The sequence below is a fragment of the Triticum aestivum genome, chromosome 2D (assembly GCF_018294505.1).
Source record: "Triticum aestivum cultivar Chinese Spring chromosome 2D, IWGSC CS RefSeq v2.1, whole genome shotgun sequence".
Taxonomy (NCBI): Eukaryota; Viridiplantae; Streptophyta; class Magnoliopsida; order Poales; family Poaceae; genus Triticum; species Triticum aestivum.
This window is the reverse complement of record NC_057799.1, coordinates 19,376,230-19,399,805: the sequence shown is the minus strand read 5'-3', so window position 1 is coordinate 19,399,805 and position 23,576 is coordinate 19,376,230. Positions and strand designations below refer to the sequence as shown.

Below are 23,576 nucleotides of genomic sequence, written 5' to 3'. Positions count from 1 at the left end.
GCCCAAGTTCCGCCTCGAGACGGCGGCGCTCTGTCCCAAAAGTCCTCTCCTTATTTTTACTAGGTCAAAATGACTTATATATCAGAAGATGGGCACCGGAGGTGGGCCTGGGTGAGCACAACCCACCAGGGCGCGCCTGGGCTCCCTGGCGCGCCCAGGTGGGTTGTGCCCACCTGGTGGGCCCCCTCTGGTACTTATTTGCTCCAATATTCTTCAAATATTCCATAAAAATTCTTCGTGAAGTTTCAGCTTGTTTGGAGTTGTGCAGAATAGCTAGCCTGACATAGCTTTTTCAGGTCCAGATTTCCAACTGCCGGAATTCTCCCTCTTGGTGTGTACCTTGCAAATTATAAGAGAAAATGCATTAGAATTACTCCAAAAATCATTATTATTTATAAAAACATCATAAATAACAGTAAGAAAACATGATGCAAAACAGACGTATTAGACGGGATGCATGCAGCGCACATGCGAGGGAGACAGAAGCAATGTCCTGTATCTGGCCTAGAATCGCGCCCGAGCAGTGCGGTGGCTGTCTTGGCCATATCCCTTTGTCGTCTTGTAATTGGATGTAGTTGCCCGTCCAGCTGCCTGCGCATGTGCCTCCTAACTGGACGTAGTTGCCCATCCCCCGATCACCGCTTCGTCGGACTGCTATTGGTGGGTCGCATATCCAAGCAATGTGTTCTAATTGGTCTGCATGCATGCGGTGACTTATTTGCCCACGTTCCTTTGCTGAGCATCGATTTGCTTGTTTCTTGTCTGTTCCGGATGACGAAAGAAAAACTGGAAACCAACACACCGCACGTGTCAACAGCCGAAACGCCCATAGGTTGCTTTCAAGATCAAACAATCATATGAACCAAGATCGCTAAAGACACCCCAAGTGCACACGGGAAAATGCAAATCAGTTAACATAATTTCCATCGAAGGCATACGGCCACCACGTGATTCTACACGGTAATCTACCAAAATAATGCATGTGTCGCCATCCAGCTGATCAAGAAGTCACTTTCACACAAGTAGGTAAACCTGGAGGCAAAAACTTTTCAAGATATAGTGGTTTTGGTATTTGGCTGTGTGGCTATGTGCGCCATGCAGCTCTGCCCCTTCTCTGAAGGGAGGCAGAGTTGGGTGGTTGGGAATCCTAGTTGTTAGGTGTCCGTTTGGTTTCGTTTGAACTCCCTTATCGAACTGCTATGGTTTCCTTAATGAAAATCGGAAGGGGAGAGCCCTTCTTTCATAAAAAAAAGGCGTCCAGCCCCGCGTCAACATCGTCCACCTCCGGTCCGGTTATCTCAGCCCTCCTCTGCGGTTCCCGTTCGGCTGCTCTTACCACATCTCGGCCTCCTGTGACTGCCTTCTCGTCCTCGGCAAAAACCAATTCTGCAATCCGGTCACGCCACACACCGTCACTGTGGGAACCGACAAATCGAGGCGTGTCGACACGGTGGTCGAGACGTTCCGGTACATGCGGTCACTGTATGCGCACTGCTTAACATGGGTGGCAAGCTTGCTGCGTCCAGCAGCAAGGATAACATGACTGAGATAGCCATCTTTATGCTGCAGGAATATGAGCACGGTGTCTGGGCATTTCAGTACCGGATCAAACTGCCGGTGATGGAAATCAGGCGTTTCCAGAAGCAAGGTGATTGGTGGGCGAAGGTTGTCTATGAGGAGGGAGACGTGCTTGTCAGCTGCCATGAGCATTTCTTAAAATAAAGCTGCATCTCTTCCTCCCTCCCCGTGGATCAACCCCGGTGTTTGTTCCACAGCACAGTCCCTTGGTGTCCTTTCTCTGTCAAAAGGTATGATTAGCTACACCGCATGCAAGTGTCCTCCTCGAAGAAAGTAGTATACGGATTAAAGCCGTATTTATAACTCCGCTAAACTCCTAGGCTTCCACCCATCCGTTTTATCTCCCCGAGAAAGAAGAAACACACACGCACCGTCCCTCCCGGTGTATATATCCTCCTCTTCACGCGTTCGGCGCTCTACTTCGCACAGTGATCACACTGATGCTGCACCTGCGCGCTGGAGTCGAAAAGATCAGGTGAGTAGTCTTCGATCTTGTTGCGCTGTGTTCTTGCTTAATGGCTCCCAGTTGTTGTTTCAGTTGACCGCACTGATCGAGCACCCAGCCGGCGATCGGTCACCATGTCTGGCAGCAGGGGCGCAACCGTCCTCGACGACCTGCCGGAGCCGATCGTCGTGGAAGAGATACTCGTACGGTTGCCGTGTGAGGATGTCCTCCGCTGCCGTGCCGTCCGCAAGTCGTGGCGCAGTGCCACCTCCACCAACGACTTCATGCTCGCGCGCCACCTCCGACAGCCCGCGCTCCCCCTCGTCAATATCTTCCAGGAGAATCTGCGGTGCAACTGCACCCAGTGCTACAACTCCATAAAGAACGGGGATGCCTACGACAGTTACGTGGCCTTTAGTCGTGCCGCTGCCGGCATGGCCGATCCCAAGCTTCGGCCCGTCCTCCGTACCAGCCCTACAACGAACTGCCCTATGCTCCACGCCGCCTGTCACGGCTTCCTCCTCGTCTCCAACATCGACCCTGTCGGCGATAGAGCCTTCTACGTGTGCAACCCGGCCACTCGCCAGTGCTCTCCTGATCTGCGGCAGCTTGCAGACTGCTGTCTCGGCACCTTCATACTCGGCTTCTACCGGTATCATCAATCCGGAGAATATCGGGTGCTGTACATGTCGGACGACGGACGTCGGGTGCTTTACTACATCCTCACGGTAGGATCTTCCCATGAGCCAAGATGCATCTACGAAGGAAATGCTCATAAATCTGGTGCATTTTCGGTCATCGGATCCACATTCGAAACTGCCTCACGTACGATCAACTGGCATACGATTTGTACGAGAAGAGACAGGCCCGTTTTCTGAGGTCTTGGCCCACCACACCAGATGAGTCTTGTCGTACACAGATCCTACAGAATTTGATCGTACGTATAGCAGCTCTCATCCACATTCGTGGTACGTTCTGTCGACCAGGCCTTGTGGCTGGGGTTGCCCCCTTCATTCAATGATCCACCGGTCCAACACCGTGGCAGCCTGCACTGGGAAACGGGACGGTCCAACAACTCTAACAACGTCGTATGCGACAACATACTGGTGTTTGATACGATGGCAGAGACATTTCGGTGGATGCAGCGCCCTGCCGCACTGGGTCCTTTGGCGTGGCTGATGGAGATGGACGGCGCACTAGCCTTGTGCAACACCATTGATGATTGGGTTGTCTTAGATATTTGGGTGATGCAGGACTACGAGGCCGAGATCTGGGCTTTGGAATTCCAGATTCACTTGTTGGAGGTGGCGGCACCGCTGCTGCTCCATTCCTCGTTGCACCTGCCTAGTTCATCATCAGGTGGATATAACTACCCCAAGATGGTGACGGTCAACAATCGTGAACTGCTGATCAAGCTTCCAGGGACCAGGTGTCTATTGCATTGTGACGTCGATGGCAAGCTCTTAGGAAGTGTGGAAAGTAAAGATGCCGATTACTTGGGGATCACTTCCAAGTCCATCGGAGTTGGATGTTCTGCGTGGGATGAATGTTTGGTTACATCGCTTTTCCTCCAGGAAAGTATTTTCCCCCTTCCATCCTTCGAGATACGAGGGGGAGATAGTGTGAGCGAGCCACATCCATTTATCCTAGCCTCGTAGGGGGACTGCGTTCTTTTGAATGCAAGAAGATGGTGAATAAAAAGCGTCCAGTATTATATATATATATATATATATATATATATATATATATATATATCATCTTGTTTGAAGTATGAAAGAATAGATTTATGTACCTAACTAGGATAAGTGTCGAAGAAATGTGATAATAATAATTTAAAGTGGTAATGCTTCTCCTTATCGTCAAGCACAATAACATCACTTAAAACCACTGGAAAAAAATAGCACTGTAGCGTTCTTAGCAATGCCGCGCTAAATAAATCAGTGTATAATGTTCCGCTAATAGCATGCTAATACCGTATCTTAAGGATGACGCTATTTTGCTATAACGCACTATTTTTTTCATGTGGTCCAACAACTTTATAAACCTCCCAAGAAACGAAGCATGCTGGTGCATTTTGAACTGCCCCCACTTTTAGAGGGAGAGGGAGGGATGGACGCGGGGATTCTAAGTTTGTAAATGAAGTTTTTGTCTTCTAAGATTCTAAATTTCTTAGGAATGCTTCGTGGTGTGCTTCAGCAGAGCTTCGTTGGCTTTTTTTTAGGAGAAAACTTTCAAATCTATTCATCTTCAACCATGGTAGTACAACGAACACCAGAAATAATAAAAATAACATCCAGATCCGTAGACCACCTAGCGACGACTACAAGCACTGAAGCGAGCCAAAGGCACGCCGCTGTCATTGCCCCTCCTTCGCCGGAACCGGGCAAAACTTGTTGTAGTAGACAGTCGGGAAGTCGTCGTGCTAAGGCCTCATAGGACCAACGCAGCAGATGAAGAGTAGCGTAGATAGGAAGGATCCAACCTGAAAACACATGAACGTAGACGAACTACGACCATATCCGAGCAAATCCATCAAGGATAGGTCCACCGGAGGCACACCTCCACACGCCCACCAATCTAGACACATCATCGAGACAGGGGCTAGGCGGTGAGAACATTATTCCATCTTCAGGGAGCCACCGTGGTCTCGTCTTCCTGACCAGGACACAAACCCTACCAAAACGTGAAGAAACAACTGCAAACAAAGCGCTCCCACCGGCAAGGGCCCAGATCCACCGCACCGCCATGGCCCTAAGACCACCGGAGACGACTTGGACCCACGGCGGCACCGGCGGGAGGCAGGAAAACCCTAGCCCCTGGTTTACATTCTACTGTTTTTTTTTTCTATTTTGAGTTTTGTTGGCTTTTAATCACATGGTTTCCTGCCAACAAAGTCAAAAAGAAAAAACACAAACGTGATTAAAAGCCACGAAACTCATGTCGCCATCCAAAACTTCTGCCGTATCCCCGAAACAAAAACCAACGGAACCATGGAGAAATGCAAGGAAGCCAAAAAACACAAGCGTGATTAAAAGCCAACAAAGCTCAGTTGAAACATACAACGAAGCAAAAAAGACAGGCTTAACTCATGACTGAAAAACGGCGCGGCAAAGTGCTCGTCACCCACTAGTCACCTTAGAACCCGTTGAGAAAACATTACCTTAGTAAACAATCAACAAGATCCAAGATGTAAGGCTTTGTGTTGAAGAATCCATTCTTGTTAACTGTCGGGGATAAAAGAACATGGTTACTGTTGTACTTTGATAGACACAAGGGTGAAGAAATACAACAGGATTGTCACAGAGAACTTGCTTAGAGCAACTCCAACCGGTTGACCCAAACGGACTGTGAGTTTGTCCGCTTTTGTCCTTTTGGATCAGCTCGATGGACACCCATGTTTGCTTTCGTGTCTGGGTCGGTGTTTGTGCCCAACGCTGGCCCGACCCAGTTTTGAGGTCGCTTGAAATAAAAAAATACCGCAAACATATTCAAAATATAAATATGTTAATTAAATATTAACGCCGGCCACAAAGGCCGGCAAGAGTCCACGTGTCGATTTTACACTAAGTTAAAACATTAAATAAAACTAAAAACTAGGAGGAGACGCGTAGCCCGAGGCGTCCTCATCCTCGTCATCTGGGCCGGTAGGTCGATGAGTGTCGGCGCCGAGCCAGCCCAGGGGAACGCCTTCTCTCAGACTGTGGCGACCTCCTCCGCCGCTGGCTGTACCACCGCCGGCTCGGCTGGCCCACTGCGGGCACGGCGCTCCTCCTCCGCCACCTCGTGGCGCTCCTCCTCCGCGTTGTGCTCCAACTCCTCGAGTCGCTCGCCCTCACGACGCTCCTCCGCCAGCCTGCGCTGCCACCATTGCTCCAGGTAGATCTGCTCCTGCGCCGGCGTCGTCCCAAGCCAGAACGGGGCGCGCTGACCCACATGCGCACTTACCCGTGCCATGTGTAGTGCTCGGGCTTGACGGGGGTCGGCGGTGGCTCGGCGATGGCTCGGCCTTAACGGTGGATGGTGGCATCAGCAGCGGCACAACGTAGTCGCCGGCAGCCGCGCCTCATAAGCCTCCTCCTCCTCCTTGCGTCGCTCCTCCTCCTTGCTTTCACGGAGAGCAGCCGCCAGCACCGCCTGGTAGGCGGTCTTCGCCTCCAGGTCCTGATCGCGCACAACGAACGGCGGCGGGGTGCCAGCTTGCACGTCGCGGACGCCGGGCCGACGCTGCTCCTCGTGTTCAAACACAAACCAGACTTCCAAATCGGGAGATTCTGATGCGTAGGCGGGGTTGAGGCACTGCTCCGGCGTTAGCTGCTGCCGCCGGCGCCACACCTCCTCCGCGTGCGCCCGCGCCGACTGCGGCACCGCTGGCACTGGGATTTTCTCCGGATCCAATTGCTAGTCATGTGGCAGTGTGACGTCGGGGTAGGGGAGGGGGATGCGGTGCTCCTAGTGCCACTTCGCTTGGTGCACTGGGACGCTAATGCGCTGCCGAGGCCGGCGGGAAGACGCCGGCGGAGGCGCGGGAGCGCGCGCGAAGTGCCCTTGTTCTTGCCGGAGAAGAAGCCCATGGTGGCTAGGGTTGTCGGTGACGTGGGAGCAGAGGGGTGGCTAGCAAGTTATATGTATGTTACGATGGGGGCATACATATTCTAGTGAATCAACATCAATATTGTTCGACATATATGTTACATGTATCATATTCTAGATTTTGTTAAGATTTAATATGATTTGACTATGAGTATAGGAGTTTCACTTTCTGTCTATCTTTCTCTTCTCATTAAATGCTTTTATCTAGGAGCACGCATAGAGCCTGTCTCTTGCATGAGAGCCTACTCTTTTACTTTTTTCTTACATAAGCAAAAGTGTCATGTAAGCGGACTTATAGCCCTCTATTATACTTGCTCTACTACCTTCACCCGGGTTTATAAAGCCCATTAGCCAAAACTCAAGGATCAAGGAAAAGCATTAATAACCAACGACACGTACTTTCATGGAATAGGAGCAGCCAATCAAATCGCTGGCAGTTTTGCATGCAGCCAGCTGCGTCGTTCACTTTTGCATGTGACCAATCCAGCACCGGCTAGCATTTACAGCATGCAACCAAGGTTGCCTCTTTGGTTTTAAGATATAAATTAGGTGGCATAAGCAGGCTATAAGAAATAGAATAATATATCTTTGCTTACTTGAAGGAGCGAGAAGAAGAGAGAAGAGAAACAGGCTCTTAGTTAGTAGCCAGCTGCAACACGAGACCCAAGACGCTTTGTGAGGACGTAAGGTGGGCCAACTATTGATAAACTAGTAAATATTTAAAATTTACTATTGTACATGCCGGCTGCATGCGGCCAGCGGCCATGAAAAAACATACGCAGCTTGATGGCTCAGGGGACTTGTATACCCGAACTAAGGTAGTAGCAAGACAAGATGAGTCTATAACCTAATAAATAAAGTGTTACATGACACCACACATATGTTACTCTATAGCATAGAGGTAGTAACATAGACTACTAACGTATACATGTTACTACTCTAAATTACTCCACATTGTGGCTAGTCTACCCCCTCAACCACCCCCCCCCCCCCCCCCCCAATCTATATCTATACCTAAAATGTCAAATCAAATTAATCTCGGCCATCAACCCATGTCAATTCAATTACCTAAATTGCTCCAATGACAAGTGATCAACATGTATACGTGCAATTAATATCATATTAAATATCATTATACTCCTTCCGTTTCTTTATGTAAGGTGTATTATTTTCGACACGGTGACCAAGGCACAAAATTATAAACATGTTAGAACGAAATTACCCTTGACAAATTTATTTGTTAGTGGCAAGTAAATCAGTTAGTCGAGGAAAGTATGAGATATATGCAATTGACAGAAAGATAGTTTCTTTTTTTTTGCTACAAGGAGAGACACAGAAAATCAGGAGAGAGATACTTTCCCTTTTTCTGAAGGGCTAACAAGGGAATTATGAGAAATTAGAAAAAATGCACCTTACATACTGAAATTTTATCAAAAAACAAATACACCTTATATAAAGGAACGGAGGAACACGCAGTTGATATCCTATCTATAAATTAACATGCAACTTACATGCAATTGATATTCTACCTAATATAATCATGGAATTAATTTTATCCCTAATATTAACATGCATTGCAAGTACGTACTTACTAGTAGAGATATATAATATATATTTAAACTCAGCATGTTGTAGATAGTGTAAAATAGTCAAATTAACCACGTGTTCAGTCAGCAAGAGTTCTCTGACCAAGTCTTCTTGATTGCTGCATGTCTGCATCTGGGAATAACTTGTAATGCGAACGGAACGTTCGCTCAATGCATTATTCTTCATTTTGATTCGTTCCATCTGTCAGAACATTCTCGGAATTCCGTGGAAGTCTAGTAGGATATGAGACTGAGACTTGGAAAAAATGTACTTACTCTCAGTGAAACCGTGGTCTCCGCATTCAGCTGGGAGATTATGAGCCACCGCCGACTCTTCCTCGCTACTCTGTCCGTGCTGCTTCTGGCAGCGTCGGGCGTCGCCGCGAACAACACATTGACACGGCGGAGTGCCATCGGCGGCGACCAGAGGCTGGTCTCGCCGGGGGACATCTTCCAGCTCGGCCTCTTCCCCATCGCCAACGGCACCAAGTGGTACCTCGGCATATGGTTCACCGTCTCCCCGGCCGCCGTCATCTGGGTCGCCAACCGCGACCGCCCGCTCAACGCCTCCTCCTCCGGCACAGTCACGCTGAGCGGCGCAGGAGACCTCGTGCTCCTCGACGCCGCAAGCAACAACGAGACCGTCTGGTCGTCCAACTCCTCGGCCGCGGCGCCGTCTGCGGTGGCGCAGCTCGACGACAACGGCAACCTCGTGCTCGCGGACGCGGCCGGCGCCGTGCTGTGGCAGAGCTTCGACCATCCGACCAACACGTACGTGTCCGAGATGCGGATCGGGAAGGACGTCGGGACCGGGGCCGAGTGGTCCCTCTCGTCGTGGCGCCACGCCTACGACCCGTCAGCCAGCGACTTCCGCTACGTAATGGACACACGGGGCTCGCCGGAGCTGCACATCTGGAGGAAGGGACGCAAGACGTACCGGACGGGGCCGTGGAACGGGCTGCGCTTCAGCGGCATACCGGAGATGGCCACCTACAAGGGCATGTTCGAGTTCCAGTTTACCGACACCGCCGACGAGGTCTCCTACATGTACCACGCGTGCGACGGCTCGCCGCCGTCCCGCGTTGTCCTCCATGAGTCTGGTGTGATAAAGCGCATGGTTTGGGACAGCGCGGCGCTCAGGTGGAGAAGCTTCTGGTCGGGGCCGAGGGACGAGTGCGACCGGTACGGCGTGTGCGGCGCGTTCGGCGTCTGCAACGAGGTGGACGCCGTGGTGTGCAGCTGCGTCTGGGGCTTCCTGCCGAGGTCGCCGGTGGAGTGGGGCATGCGGAACGCGTCCGGCGGGTGCGCCCGCAGCACGCCGCTGCAGTGCGGGGGCGGCGCCGGCGACGAGGACGGGTTCCACGCCCTGCGCGGCGTGAAGCTGCCTGAGACGCACGGCAGCAGCGTGGACGCCGGCGCCTCGCTCGAGGAGTGCGGCCGGAGGTGCCTGGCCAACTGCTCCTGCACGGCGTACGCCGCGTCGGACATCCGTGGTGGTGGTGGAGGGAGCGGGTGCATTCTGTGGTTCGGCGAGCTGGTGGACACGCGGTTCATCGACGGCGGGCAGGATCTCTTCGTCAGGCTGGCAAAGTCCGACCTAGGTAATTAGCTCCCTCCAATATTTTTTTCCCCGTTGGAATTTCCTGTAACCGGCCAACTACCCCCGAAACCGTTAGACAAACATTGAAAAACCTATACATATTTATCTCATAAAAAACCGGGCTGGAATAACCGATTTTCTTATTCAAATTTGTTCAAATCATTTCGAGTAGTATAAATAACCAAGATTTCTGAGATTTCCAATAACCGGTTATTTCAGCCCTTATCGATTGAAGATTGAAAAAATACTTTGGCTCTCACTGCACTAAGGTGCATACTCGTTAGACTTTCTTGAATATATGATCAAATGGGATTGACCCGATCATAGAGCATGTGTAGAAAACACTACTTCTCCTTACCAAACAGACTAATGTTTATACTGAAAAGACTCTTTGGCGTTGGCTCGCTCCAGCGAGCGAATCGACCAAACCCGCAAGCGCATTTCAGACAAACTTGTTTTATGGTAACTCAATCGTATGAAGTAGGACCCACCATGAGGCTAGTTAAAACGCTCCATCAAATCCACAAGGATTTTCAGGTTGGGGGGGGGGGGAGGGGGGGCACCCGAATTTTGTCTAGTCCCAACTAATCACGCCAACTAGTTCTTCATCCCCAGTCTCGTATTTGGATGGTCTGAAACCGATTGTTCGAACGCAAGCGCGCATTAGTCATTCCCTGTTTATACTTATCATAATTAATCTCTTGAATTTTCCTTCCTAAAGAAGTGTCAATGGGTTCCGCAACCAGACTAAAAAACTGCGGTGAATGATGTCCTTTCACTTTTGAGGGAAAAAATTCCAACTTAAAGACCAAATTTGAGGGCCATCCAGGGCTGCTGGCGCAATCCGAGTGTATTTTTATATTTGCACACTTGTCGCGAGAGTTTTGAGTGCTTGTGGGCCAGATACAAACTTCCTATGATAAAGTTATAACCGTTTTAGTGAACACACATCTCGTCTTCCCCTTTACCAAGAGTTATTTTTTTAGAACGAATGCTCAACTCGAGCCCAACTTTGAATTAGCAAAGTCATCAACTGGCCAGGATTACAACAACCAAAACTTAAAAATCGAAAGAAAGAAACAACTAGAAAGGTACATAGTGCTAGGCGAGCAGCTAACAAGCTTCCTACCATCAACAAGCAAAGATGAAGAATCTAAGGCACAAGTGCAGCTTGAAGATGATGAAGCCCTCCACCAAGAGTTGATTTGCAATAGCTCAGTGCTTGGTAGTTGGAGTGCCAAATAAATGTTGTTTTTCTCCACCAAACAGTAACATAAAAAATACCATGAAAGCATATAAACATACTTAGTTATATATAGGATAACTAGCTAGCAGACCTGTATTAGCTGGACCCCATTCAAACCTATCTAAGAAATGACAATAAACGTACTTCTTTTCCCCGCAAAAGAAACATATTTCTTCTTTTGGGAAACAACTATTACAATAGATGAACAGTACACACTCACACCGCTGAACGTACTTAAAACATTCTACGACTCGCGTATCTCAGGAAATTAGGCCATGCAAAGAAAATAAATACAGGACTCCGCAAATGTTTGGAATAGTTTGAACAATAGATAGGAATTGAACCAAATCAATTTGACCAAGTAGGATTATTTGTCCTAAATAGATTGGTTCGGTGTCACAGGACCCATCCCATGCTTCTCTGTCAAGACGTAGTGTCACATTAATTAACCTGCAGTACAGTGAATGTTCTAAAATACTAGTACCAGTCTTGCACGATGCTGTTTGTTTGACTTTGCTCCTTCTCCCTACCAATCAATTCCGAAATGGACACCAGCTTATTCTGTAAGAATTTAGTGTGACTATTCATGGATATATCTCCCATCTTTATCGGTGTCTAGCGTGTGGTTGCAGAAGTGCTCGCGTGTTGCCTCCGTAGTCGTGTACATCCTTTCCGTAGTCGTAAGGGAAAAAACACATAAGAAAGACCTGCAACTTTCAGGTCCACGACTCACCCGAGATGCACATCCAAAGAAAATTATGCAACGTCTCTGAACTAGGTAAATAGTAAACTATGTAAATAAATTTGCAACGAAACCTCTCTTTTTTTCTTTGAGAATTTTTCCGTTCATATCACGAATCAGTACAAAGTAGTTCACCCTTATAAGCACACTGAAATGCAAACACAAAGGACCATGAACACCAAGAGTACCCTAAGACAACCATAACACAAGAAGATCTCCCGAGCCCTGTGTCATCATCCCTGAATCTTGAGAGAAGACCCCTGCAGCAGAAGGATCTGCAACCAGTCGCAAACAGGTCATCATCTTCGACCATGGTACAATTGCCGTCACGCTGCTTCCTCCTTTCTTGACACCAGCGTTGAGAGGGCATGGACATCAATCCAACACACCTGCAACAGCCGTTGCCATCTTTGGCTTTGAGTACCGTGAAAAGTGTCGCTTCCGGAAGGAAGAGAACTCGAGTCATCCGACCGGCCCAGCACCGCGGCCGGGCCATCCGCCCGGACAAAGCAGGATCTCCCACCAGTATCAACGCAGAGGAAGGAGAAGAACAGCAACAGAAAATCATACCAACAAGGAAGAAGAAAGGTCTTCGTCTCCCTGCATCCATCGCCCATCTGAGGACCCACACGGCCAGTGCCGATGGACCTCCAGCCACCATAGACCGTGACCTTGACGAAATCCGGGGATCCCCAACCCCGCTGGCTCCTAGACGAAGGCAAAAGCCTCGCCTGACCGCGAACGGAGCCCGGAGAAACTTATTCCGACGCGACACCACCGCAACGGCCTCGGCAGCGTCTCCCTCAACCCTAACCCTACCACACACCCACCTAGCGAACAGACCCGAGGTTCCCCCTCCCTCCCGCCGCCGGAGCGGCCGACGGAGAGAGAGGGAACCGGCGGCGTCACCGGCAGCGCGCAAGGGAACCCTCGTCGCCTCCCTTGATCGCCTCGTGCAATCCTACTTTTCCGGGGCGGAACCGTTCTCTCCCTTTTAACGAAACCTCTCTCTATGTTACCTTCATGTTAGTTTTTGTAAGGACAAATAATTAAACAATTACTCCCTCGGTATCAAAATATAAGACATTTTTCGACATTATTGCATTGTAACATAACATCTTGTCTTATATTTTGATATGGAGGGAGAGTACTATGCAATTTTTGGAATACAAAATCATAACCAAAAAAAAATTTGTTGAAAGACAAATCTTGTGACATCAATTTTATGTTACATGAAGTATATATTAATATACCCCACAAATAGGGTATATATTAATAGAGTAATTGTTGGTCAAACGATTGACCTAACGAGACCAAATACACTGCCTTTAACTATGGATTAGTCAAAGGCAATTCATGTTGGAACTTCTGGTTCAAGAAAGGTAAGTCGATCTTATTCATCTTATATCTTATATTCAATAGTTGGGGCACTTTTCGAGCCATCAGTTAATTCTAGAAAAGAATAGTCTGACCAGTTGATGTTATAAGTTAAGTCAATCTTTATAGTGCAAATTTGCACCAAGTAATCTCCACGTCCCGCAGCCGTGTAATTCACCGAGATACCAAACAAAAATTATGGATGACTTCTACTCCCTCCGTTCCCAAATATAAGTCTTTCTAGAGATTCCAGCAAGTGACTATATACGGAGCAAAATGAGTGAATCTACACTCTAAAATATGTCTACATACATGTGTATGTTGTAGTTTATTTGAAATGTCTAAAAAGACTTACATTTAGGAACGGAGGGAGTAGTTTATTTTTTTGCGGGAAATGGATTACTTCTTTTTTTTTTTGCGGGAAATGGATGACTTCTAGTTAATCAAGGCTGCCCATGGAATTTTGGCACTCTAGATGTGCTTTAGCAAAACTGTTTTTTATAAAAGAGAGGAATCATGTCCAGTTGAGTCGTAAATAAATATCATATTGGTCAATGACGATCTAGTCTCCACATAGCGTCACTACTTCAAGATTATAAAATTTCACATAGTTACTTAAACAAATCATACACTAACTAGGACTCTGAATGAGGGTTTAATTTTCATTTTCCTCTAAATAGGACATTATCGAAGGAAAACAATTAACTTTGACCCTATAGCTAATCAAACATTGCCACTGTAAGTGCACGGAATGATATTTTCAGGAACTGCTGTGTACTTATCAATAGCCTACTAGGACAAACATGTCAAGCTCAGACATTATGATCGGTGCACTTCACTCTTACTCATGGATCCCGCAATTTTCACCCATTATATTTAACTCAACGCAGACACTGCGACTGCATCTACAGAGCCAGTCAAGACTAAGAAGTTTGTCGCAGTCATCACTATATTGATAATAGGGTTTGGGTTACTTCTGCTATGGCTTGGCTTCTTGATTTGGAAAAAGGTCTGGCGCAGAAAAGAAGGTGAGAGTCCTTGGTGTGTTTCGGAAGGACAATCTGAAACTGCTACTTGCTCTATTGCTCATGTCATGTAGCTTCCTTCTCAAAAAAATTCAGCTACCATGTTTGATGACATCATGAGAGGCGACTGCCCGACATACCATTTTGAAACCATTAGAGCCGCCACCGGTGGATTCTGCCCCGAGAATGAAATCGGGCGTGGTGGCTTCGGCATTGTTTACAAGGTGATAATGATTTACACATTGCAATAGTACAATCCATCTATGTCAATCAGAACTGAAATTTCCTGCGGTCATATAAACAACAGTTAGATAGTAGCTAGTACTAGGCATGTAGTAGTTGTATGACACACTAGATGATTCCCCTAAGAAAGTAGCTAGGAAATATTTTTACTGCAACCCAATAAAAATTGATTTACATTATAACCTTAAGGTTTAGAATAATTTTGAAAATAAATTAAATTTAACACATTAATGGAAAAACATCTCAAGTCTGATTAATATATTGCATTCCCTCTTTCATTTTCTTCGACCCATCTCCAAAAAGTCTTGTAGCAATTTAGAATTTCCAGGAAAATTTGCTTCAATATTTGTGAATAGAGGACCATGCAGCCAATACTGCTATTAATGTCTTGCCTTCTTCGCTTCCAATTTTCACCCTTTAATCCAATCCCAACGATTAATACGTAGTGCCAACTCCAGTCAATTTTCCGTGCCACATGCATAAGATGATAGGCTAATGACATGTGTTTGTCTAAAAACATTATATGCATTATTGCAAGGATTAATTATGTTGTGGCACTCATGCATGACTTGGTGAGATGGCAGGCTGCGTGTTGAGAGACTAAATGAACTAAATTTACCAGGGTCAAATGCAAGATGGCCAGGAAATTGCAGTGAAGAAGTTGTCAACTGATAACAGAGTGCAAGGCCTGAAAGAGTTCAAGAACGAGGTGGACCTAATTGCCAGGCTGCAACATCGCAACCTTGTACGCTTGCTTGGCTGCTGCATCCATTGCTCTGACAGGATACTCGTCTACGAGTACATGAGTAACAAGAGCTTGGATAGCTTCATCTTTGGTGTGTGTCTTTTTACCCCCAGTTAGCAAAACACTTGCCACCATTTGTACTGTCAAAACTCAACTCGAAAAATTAAATTATGCAAAATTGCAAACAGATCTGAGGAGGCGTGCCACTTTGAGCTGGAAGACTAGGATGGACATCATCCTTGACATTGCCAGAGGGCTTCTCTACCTTCACCAGGACTCGAGGCACACTATGATCCACCGAGATCTCAAGGCGGCCAATGTTCTCCTTAATGGGGAGATGGCCGCCAAGATATCGGATTTCGGAATCGCAAAGCTGTTCAGCAGCATCGGCAACAACCAGGATTCCACCGTCACGGAAAGGATTGTTGGGACATAGTAAGAACTACAACTTTGCATAACCGAACCAATGGTCAAGTGCTATAATTTACATCAAATTTTTATTTCTATAGCTGGACTTTCTTACACCTTTTGTATGGTGTCGTGTGGTGACAGTGGTTACATGGCACCCGAGTACGCCATGGATGGCATGGTATCATTCATGCAGGATGTGTACAGCTTTGGTGTGTTGCTGCTGGAGATCGTCAGTGGGAGGAGGAACCAACGAAATTTCAACCTCATAGCTCATGTAATCAATCAATTACCTTTCATGCAACTGAAAAGAAGAGATTTATGTGATTCTATAACACTTATTCTAATTTGAAATTCCGTGCCTCCACACCCAAGTCTCAAGCTTCTTGACCTTAACAAAATAGAATAAAATTTTGCAGGCATGGAAGCTATTTGAAGAAAACAAATGCCTCAAGCTCCTTGACCCAACTGTGCGCGATCAATGCTTCCTAGCGGAGCTAGAGCAGGCATCGACGTGCATCCAGGTAGGGCTGTTGTGCGTTCAAGAGAGCCCGAGCCAACGCCCGCAAATGGCTGTTGTGATCCCCATGCTGTCACAGCATCAGGTGCCATGGCGGCCACTTCGGCCGGTGGTCTGCGTGCCGGTGAGCACTCCGGCCGACCTTCGCGACATGAAGGAGGACACGTCGGGCAACTTCGAGATGATCATTACGGACCTTGAAGGCCGGTAGCTAAAATGCATGGATGGACAGATGCATGTCAAGCTGGAACCGAAGATTGAAGACATTACTGATGACTGTTTAAATGTAATCGGGTAGGACAGGTGCATGCACTTGGTGGCATGGATCTACACAAGTGTGACCTCTTAATCTGTAAAATAATGCCTAGGTTATTCGCGGAGACTGCTACCAAATTTGATAATAGTGGATCAAGGGTTAAGTCATGGCCCATAATTTGTGTCTAAGAGATGCCTATTCGTAAGACCTGGGCCACCGATGCCATGCAAATTCGACTTCCTCTATGTCTATAGCAATTGTACTGGTTTGTGCAAGCGTGATAAAGAGTAGAATCATGTTGGAGTGACACATGTCATGTACCTTAGTTGTAGACCAAGTTTGAAATTGGCATGTAACTTACAAAACTAATCTAAGTTACAAACCTAGTTTAGGAGGTAATCATCTAAATTACAGTGCATATTTTTTTGTTTACCATTTAAGGTTCAGATATTTCATTGTCTATCTTCTCCAAACAACATGGACATAGGGGAGGTTGACTCGATCTATATCGTCGGCTGAAACTAAGACCGATGGTGGGAAGGTCAAAAGGAACGAGATGAACCTAAAGGGGGTGATGAATAAGTACAATTACAAATTTTAATTGATTATTACAAAGTTCTAAAAAAATGTGGGATATAAAGTCGAGCCTAAACAATTGCTAGGTTAGATAACAAGTGTAGTGAACTGGTCACAATGCAATCATGAATAAGCAACAGAATATGATATATCAAGTGCAAGGTCAAGTGACTAAATTAAACCATAATTAGGTAGTTAGAGTTAGGGATAAACAATGATACGAAGATGAGGATGTATCCTGATGTTCACTTCCTTTGAGGGAAGCTAATCACCGTTGGAGGGATGAGTGCTACCACAAAGTCACACCAATATCACAAAGGTTCACCCTATTACCCTTGAGATATCGCAACAAATGCGATTCTCAACCACTAGTGCTAGGCCCATGTCTTTTGTCATGGCAAAATCTTCAATCTAGATTAGATTTGATTAACATGATACAAGGACGGGATGTTTTTCGTTGGAATCTCACTACTTCTAGGTCATTCACAGTCGACTATGTATCATGCTTTTTCGCATTCTGAGATCCTAGTGAAAAATAATAAGCAAATTTGAAAGTCAAAGATTTCACTAAAAGTCAATTTTTTTTTTGTGGTATCTCTAGAGGGGAGTTGTGATAACCAAAGACAACTTGTCTCGTCCCAATTGGCAAGGAAGTAAGTAGTGTAGGTTTTGTACTCACGATGAGACAATCAAATAGCTTTTTTTAGTGTAAGTTTGTATGCTCTACGTGGTCAGTCATCCAAATAACGTCCAATTTGTATATGTCGACAATATTTATGGTCATTGGTTGGATGGAATTTCAAATAGTTTTAGCACACTAATAAGGGTGAGAGCGTCTACCTTATTCTGGTCGATATGGCCAGGCCTAGGCCGGGTGTGCGGCCGGTGCGGCCGCACAGGGCCTCCAGGTGGCAGGAGCCCCCAAATTAGCAGCACATCAGCAGCCGAAAGGGCCTGATAGCGTCGCATGCATAGGTCGCTAATCCATGGCTATCCTAATACCCATCGTTCGCACTAACCCTAACGACGCAGCAGCCGTTCGACAGATGCAACCTGACGACGCAGCAGAGGGACGGCGGCCGCCGGCATCAGCAGCGCCCGCAACGCTGACAGCAACAACCAGCAGGTAAATAGGGCAGTCACATGGCTGTATCCCTTTAGTCTTGTTTTCCCATCATTTATACTCTTTTATATTAATTGGTCTAGATGTCTTGTGTTTCAAGATACAAGTTATGTCCTTTAAAAATATATCTGGAGAATATGAATCTGGTTACTAGAAATATAAGATTTTTTTTAGAAAAATTAGAGGATTTAATTCAACATCATAAAGGAGTTATAAATAACTTGAATATACACTGGTTTTATTTTTTGTAAGAAAGTAGGCCTCATTTTAGCGTTTGGCACAGGGCCCGAATTTTGCCGGCCCGGCCCTGGATGTGGCTATATAGAAATGATTAGATATTCAATGGCAAAAACTCTATTCCTATGCACTGACATCGTACATGGTCTACACTAGGCGAAACAGAGCAGCAACCGTTGTTTAAGACGGTGTGTTTGCGGCTGGAGTAGGTGGTCAGGAAGGTTTTAACCAAATATGGGTAACAGCATAATCTTCGAGTCGGACCACTACCTCCTTAGACATAAGCATAGTGTCGGTTCTCCACGACTTTACTGGTGCCAATATGTTGGCTTTTATTTTATCACTTATCAGATTGTCGGTGTTTGTTGTGTGCATTCTAACTATGCAGAGATTGGGGCGTTACCCATGATGCTACATTTTTAGTTAATAAAAGTGTCCTTTATCAAAACAGTTCATGAGACGGTCTCCAAACCTTTACAAACTATTAGGGGTAAATAACAAGTAGATTTCTCACCATAGTACTCCTATAACCTACAAGAATAACAAGATCAAGGAGAAAAACTCAAGAATTACTCAAATCATAGATTGCTTTGGTCAAAATACGGAGAGGAGCAGATGATCAATGGGTGAAATATCTCTCAAGAACTCCCACAAATATCTAAAAATCTAAGATTTGGTGAATGAGAAGTGAGAGGTTACCTATAAGGTTCGTTTCAATGTGTTGGCCAACCCCTTGAGCACCGCCCCAGCTACTTGTCGGGCGGGGCATGCTCCATGCGTGAATTGTTGGTGTGTGCTGCAAAAACTGAACAAAGGCCCCATGCTGCAGCGTTGAGGAGTCCGAATCCCGTGCTGCCCTGTTGGCGCTTCAGGAACTAGCCGAAATCTTCAGGGGACAGGATGATCCTAGAGATGGATTGTGAGAGTATCGCCAAAGAGCTTGCTACCCAGGCCCCAACGAAGTCTAGCCTGTTATGGCATGTTAATGGACATCAAGCGAGCTATGTCCATAATCAACTGGGTGAAACGCAGCAACAACGCTTTGGCACATGAGTTGGCAGCCTTCCTGTGGTGATCAGAGGATCCTAGATGACGTTCCCTGCAGCCTGCGAGACCTAATGTTGTCTGAATGTTCTGGTCTGTCGGAGTAGTGTTTACTGCTCTAGTCCTCAAAGAAAAAGAAAAAAAAACTGAACAAAGGTACTAGCTCCTATATAGTAAGATTTTCTTTCCCCAACGCGTGCACACACGCTTCAATGGGCCCACTCATCAGTAGTGGTCCGGATTGGGCTTTGGCCTTTCATCCCCCGCTTGGGGCTGCTCTGCTCGCTAACGCGCCGCTCCTCCTGCCCTCTCCTCCGCTCGAGGGCTAGCCGGCCGCCGCCCCGCCGCTTGATCCCGCCCCGACAGGGCCAGCGTCCAGCCCCGCGTTGACGCCGCCCACCTCCGGTCCGGGGATCTCGGCCCTCCTCTCCATTTCCCGTTCGGCTGCTCTTACCGCATCTCGGCCTCCTGCGACGGCCTTCTCGTCCTCGGCAACAACCGCATCTGCAATCCCATCACACGGCAGTGGGCTGCCCTCCGCCGGGACGGGGAGCCTGTTGAAAACCTCGTCGGCCTCTTCCGGCACCGACCTTCAGGGGAGTACCGCATGCTGTACTGGACAAGATCATACCTTCCTGTGGCTCAGGGTGGACACGGTCCGGGCCCTGACCGAGCCGTCGTTTGGACCGGCCGTCGGCGGTCCGGAGCGGACCGGACCGAGCAGCGTCACGGTCCTGTTTTCAGGGACCGGACCGCAGCAACGAAAGCCCAAGCCGGATCGAGCGGCTCGTTTGGACCGGCCGGTGGTCACCCCAGAGCTCATGCCGGAGCACGGCGACGCAGGGAGGGCGCTGCAGGCAGCGGGGCTCGTCGTGGAGGTGTCCGGCGACTGCTGTGACTCACGCTGGACGGCACGGCGGCCAAGCAGAGCTCGGGTAGCAACAGCGATGAAGAATCTGGCACGACGGCCGGTGCACGATGACTGGTGTACAACGGCGGTGTAGGGCCTCCCGCTTCAAGTTCTACCTTCCAGGTCATAGATCCGAGCATGGCGCATCCATTAGACATGCTTGCCAGCGTCATGCAGGCCCATGGCCGCGCGGATGAACGACGGCGGCGCTGACCAGCGCACGACCGACGCGCCCGTCATGCAGCTCCGGCCACGCGCTCGCCACGCCCCCGCCTCGTCCCGACATGCCCCTGCCACGCCCCCGCCATGCCATAGCTCGTGTTCGTCGGTCCGCTCGGTCCGAGCTTTAACCGGACCGGACCGAGGGATTTTCGGTCCCGTTTGCAGGGCCCGGACCGGCTGGATTTTATGCCGGGCCAGGACCGAGCCTGGCCGGACCGAGCGGGCCATGAGCCGGTCCTAAAGACCGCTCGTGTCGTCCACCCTGACTTGTGGCTGTGCACTGTCCAGAAGAGCACCGCGTCCTCACCGTGGGAACCAACAAATCGAGACGTGTTGATTGTTCGTCGATCAGTCGGAGGGGACTACACTCCACCGGCACGCCGGTCCTTCTCAATGGCAGCCTGCACATGCACTGGATCGTGGTTTTCGACACGGTGGCGGAGACGTTCCGGTACATGCGGCCACCGTCTGTGAACCCCGGCCATGTTATGCACCTGCTTGACATGGGTGGCAAGCTTGCTGCGTCCACCAGCAATGATGGCATGACTGAGATGACCATCTTTGTGCTCCAGGACCATGAGCACGGTGTCTGGGCATTTCAGTACCGGATCAAACTGCCGGTGACGGAAATCAGGCGCTTCCAGAAGCAAGGTGATTGGTGCGCGAAGGTTGTCTCTGAGGAGGGAGACGTGCTTGTCTGCTGCTATAACTATCACCTGCAATGTGACAGAATGGGTAATTTGGTAGCAGACGTTAGGTATTGTTATGGCATGCGCCGCCTGCCCGTGGTAATTTCTCATAGTTTCAAAGAGAGCCTTATCCAGCATGCTTTTTCCAAAAGATGACGAAGAAGACCTGATTCCTCCCCACTCCCAGAGATCTCATTCTGTGTCATGTCAAACGGAAGTAAGTAATTTCTTTGTTACTACTTCTAAATTCCAACTAGCACACTGTGCGTGAAACGTCTTTAATCATCCCTAATTTATTGACCACACATGTTATTTGCAAGAACACCAACTTACAACAGAATATGTCATTCGTATGTGCTACTAGATTATTAGAATTAAAGTTTGACATTACAAGCTAGCGGATGTAGTTGGCAAGACCCTTTTATGTAGTTTGGTTGTGCAAAATTAATCGTTCCTCTGCAGTATTGGAAGTATCACAACTTTAAAACTGACTTCAGAATTTTTCTTCCAAATAAATTTCATCAACACAATATAGGTAACGGAAAGAGTTTATGTTCAACTTTTAGCTTCTGATTTCGATCGTACCGCTGAGACCTAAATATGCCCATACGCCCTGATTCGTATCAGCAGGAAAATTGATACATTTGGTATATTTTGTTGCAAAATCATACCAACTTGTTCTTATTCTTAGGGAAGACACACATCTGTTTGTGATTACAGACACGTCTCCAATTTATTCAAAAACAAATGATTATATCTTTTGCTATTTGCGCATTCACAATTTTTTAGTTAACTTGTGTAGATCATTTTGGTTCTGGTAGTACCAAACATCTTGGATGTTTCCAGTACCATTTCTCCTATGGGGCTTATGAACATAGTACTGCTTTCATTCATTTACATGGTCCTGGTTTGGATGAATGACCAAGAATGCAGTTAAAATTCAAGGTGGTAATGCTGCATGGTTCACCTTATCACCAATGAAAGCAGTCTTACTAACAGTACCAAAACAACTCAATCCTTTTCATCGATCCGTTGCACAAGTCCGACCAATTTCGTCCAGTAGAACAACTGATTACTCCTGTTATCCAAAATAAAAACTTGTCTAGCTAAAATCTCGAACAAACACAAGCCACAGTCCACGGACAGCGACTCAGTAGATGAGCGTGGTGGTGCTGTTGCCAAGCAGCTCCTGCTGGGCCCTGAATTGCTTCCACTCGTCGAGCACGCCGGCAAGCGTGTCGATCTTCTTCTGCAGACCGATGAGGCAGTTGGCGTGGTACGTGCACACCTCGTAAAAGTTCTTCTTGTTCTCGCACACGCCGCTGAAGTAGACGGTGTCGATCAGAATCAGTGTCACCCCATGCCGTGCCGACAGCTCCTTCTTCACCTCGCCGAACACGAACTGGTCGTGCTCCCCGGGGAACCGGTTTCTCGCCTCGTACCAGTCCTGGAAGAAGGCCAGCGTCCGCGCGTTGGGCCTCGCGTACACGAACCCGCCGTTGGCCGCCTTGTCGAGGTCATAGGGATTGTTGCCCAAGAACTGGTCGCACGCCAAGGCGATGTCGGCGGCGACGGGGAACCGCAGCAGCGGGTTCCGGAACCACACGATGTCCACGTCCGTGAACACGAAGCCGAAGCCCAGCCCCAGCACCCGCGCCTGGAACCGGTTCCGCGCCCACATCAGCTCCACGTAGTCCTTGCTCATGAACGTCACCTCCCCCGCCGTCGTCCCTCCAGGCGCGCCTTCGTCGCTGCTGTGGCCGCCGCCGAGCGGGTAGCAGAGCGGGTGCATGTGCTGGCACCGCTCCAATGCCTTGGCATCCATGGCCACGATCACCAGGTGCTTCAGCAGGGGCTGCGTCCGCACGCCCAGCCGGAAGCTCTCCAGGAAGAGCTCCAGGAGCGACCCGGGCAGCGTCAGCGCCTCGTTGACGAAGGTCAGTATGACGGTCTTGTCCTCCATGGCCGCGCTTCTCAGAAGCTCCGCAAGGCTGTCTTCTTCTTTACTCTTCACGGCCGGAACCTGCAGTGCCAAAGTTCTGCAGAGTCTCAGACGTGCAGAGAGGAAAACTAGTTAACCAAGATATACAGTGATCAAAAGAGGAAGATAATGCATGTACCGTGCTGAGGTTTTTTGTGCTCATGAGATGTGCTTGGCTTCCATTGTTGTCCAACGCCAGCTCGGGGCTGCACGGGCAGTTGGGAGCAGACGACGGCACCAACAACACGACAAAGGCGGCCGTGATCGCTGCTCCCACAACGAAACCCAGTAAATCCCTCGGCGAGTACATTGCTGCTGCCGTGCCTGCTGTTGATGGAACAGAGATTCCAAACTGTTAGGCAGTCTCAGCTTCCAAGAGTGCAGAGCACAGTACAACTGTACCCTGTGGTATTAGGCGTACTTATGAAGTGGA

General features: G+C 48.2%; 2 protein-coding genes across 2 annotated transcripts; one reads left to right on the top strand and one right to left on the bottom strand.

Moving 5' to 3' along the window:
• Positions 1 to 8,409: 8,409 nt before the first annotated feature.
• LOC123051180 (receptor-like serine/threonine-protein kinase SD1-8) lies at positions 8,410 to 16,635 on the top strand. The gene is made up of 7 exons (XM_044473985.1): positions 8,410 to 9,800; positions 14,055 to 14,192; positions 14,286 to 14,413; positions 15,055 to 15,268; positions 15,366 to 15,612; positions 15,730 to 15,862; positions 16,005 to 16,635. The coding sequence occupies exons 1-7, from the start codon at positions 8,444 to 8,446 to the stop codon at positions 16,314 to 16,316; spliced, it is 2,529 nt and encodes an 842-aa protein (XP_044329920.1). The 5' UTR covers positions 8,410 to 8,443; the 3' UTR covers positions 16,317 to 16,635.
• Positions 16,636 to 22,028: 5,393 nt separating this feature from the next.
• Positions 22,029 to 23,576, bottom strand: LOC123048370 (uncharacterized protein At4g15970). Its single transcript, XM_044471486.1, has 2 exons — positions 23,283 to 23,576; positions 22,029 to 23,185 (listed from the first exon to the last, which is right to left on the bottom strand). Exons 1-2 carry the CDS (start codon positions 23,451 to 23,453, stop codon positions 22,313 to 22,315), a joined length of 1,044 nt encoding a protein of 347 aa, XP_044327421.1. The 5' UTR covers positions 23,454 to 23,576; the 3' UTR covers positions 22,029 to 22,312.